The sequence below is a fragment of the Austrofundulus limnaeus genome, unplaced genomic scaffold (genome assembly GCF_001266775.1).
Source record: "Austrofundulus limnaeus strain Quisiro unplaced genomic scaffold, Austrofundulus_limnaeus-1.0 Scaffold712, whole genome shotgun sequence".
NCBI lineage: Eukaryota > Metazoa > Chordata > Actinopteri > Cyprinodontiformes > Rivulidae > Austrofundulus > Austrofundulus limnaeus.
Genome location: NW_013953114.1, coordinates 256,016 through 257,131, shown reverse-complemented (window position 1 = coordinate 257,131; position 1,116 = coordinate 256,016). Strand labels below are relative to the sequence as shown.

The 1,116-nt window shown below is 44.8% G+C and overlaps 2 protein-coding genes across 2 annotated transcripts in view; both read right to left on the bottom strand.

The window, feature by feature from the left end:
• Window positions 1-63: 63 nt before the first annotated feature.
• LOC106532045 (uncharacterized) lies at window positions 64-1,056 on the bottom strand (the record flags this gene model as incomplete). The annotated part of the gene is given in 1 exon segment (XM_014028031.1): window positions 64-1,056. A coding segment is annotated over 1 exon segment (956 nt), but the record flags the coding sequence as incomplete, so codon positions are not given.
• The window catches only part of LOC106532048 (uncharacterized), a gene marked incomplete in the record, with an annotated part of 1,817 nt that continues 1,626 nt past the window's right edge, over window positions 926-1,116 (bottom strand). Inside the window, 1 exon segment of the mRNA XM_014028034.1 lies at window positions 926-1,025.

Sequence of the window (1,116 nt, the reverse complement as noted above, 5' to 3'; positions counted from 1 at the left end):
CCCTTGGGGTTATGTTTAATGCAAACTGTGCATTGTTTACAAAACTGTTTTAAATAAGCCTCTAAACCTATTGTGAAAAAGAATTTGTGAATTATTTCAATCATCCCCCCTGTCGACACGTGGCAAAGCCCATGTGTCGAAATAGCTGCAGCGTGAAAAAGAGATCTAGGTAGGATAGGTTTGTTCTTAATTACCCAAAACTGTGTTTTAATGGCACCCCTGTTCAACCATGACTTTTTCTCACTTCGAGGTGCATGTTCTTGTGTTGATGAGAGAATGTCTGAATCTATTTCAAAGTCAGTGTGTGACAGGAAATGAGAGTGTGAATGGTGTCCAGCAGCTGCAGCCTTAGCAGTAATGTCGGCAAGGTGATTACCCATACTAATCAAGTCTTTCCCTCCTGTGTGTGCAGCACATTTGCAAACAGCTAATCGTGAAGGTAGCATTATCTTGTGCAAAAGTTCTTTTAGTAATGTTGCATGTGTGACAGGCTTGCCTGTGGAAGTGGTCATGCCCCTTTGTTCCCATTGTTTAGCAAAATAAAACAAAGTGGAGAAAGCATACTGGCTGTCAGTATAGACGGTAACTTCTTTACCCTCGCCTAACCGAAAAGCCGTGGTGAGAGCGATGATTTCTGCAGCTTGAGCAGAGAAATGTCCTGGGAGCTGTTCAGCACATATGACAATATCAGGGAGCTGTACCACAGCAAAACCAGTTAGATTCTTTCCATCAGGGGCCTTAGAAGAGGAACTATCAACAAACCATGTTGGACCTGTCTCAAGGGGCGTGTCCTGCAAATCAGGACGAGGAAGCTGGAGTTTTTCAGACAGGTCAACACAGTCATGTGGTGTACCATCAGTAGGCAATGGCAAAAGAGTGGCAGGGTTTAAAACATTACATCTGTGAATGGTAATGTGTGGTTGTGATAACAAAAGAGCTGTGTATGTGATTTGTCTTGCTGGTGACAGTGAGGTGAGACGGCTTTGCAAGAGAAGGATGTCAACCGCATGTGGAACCATAAGCTTCAGTGGATGGAACAGCAAAACATCAGCAGATGCCTCAACTGCCACAGCAGCTGCACACACCGCCTGAACACAAGGGGGCAGTGCCCTAGCC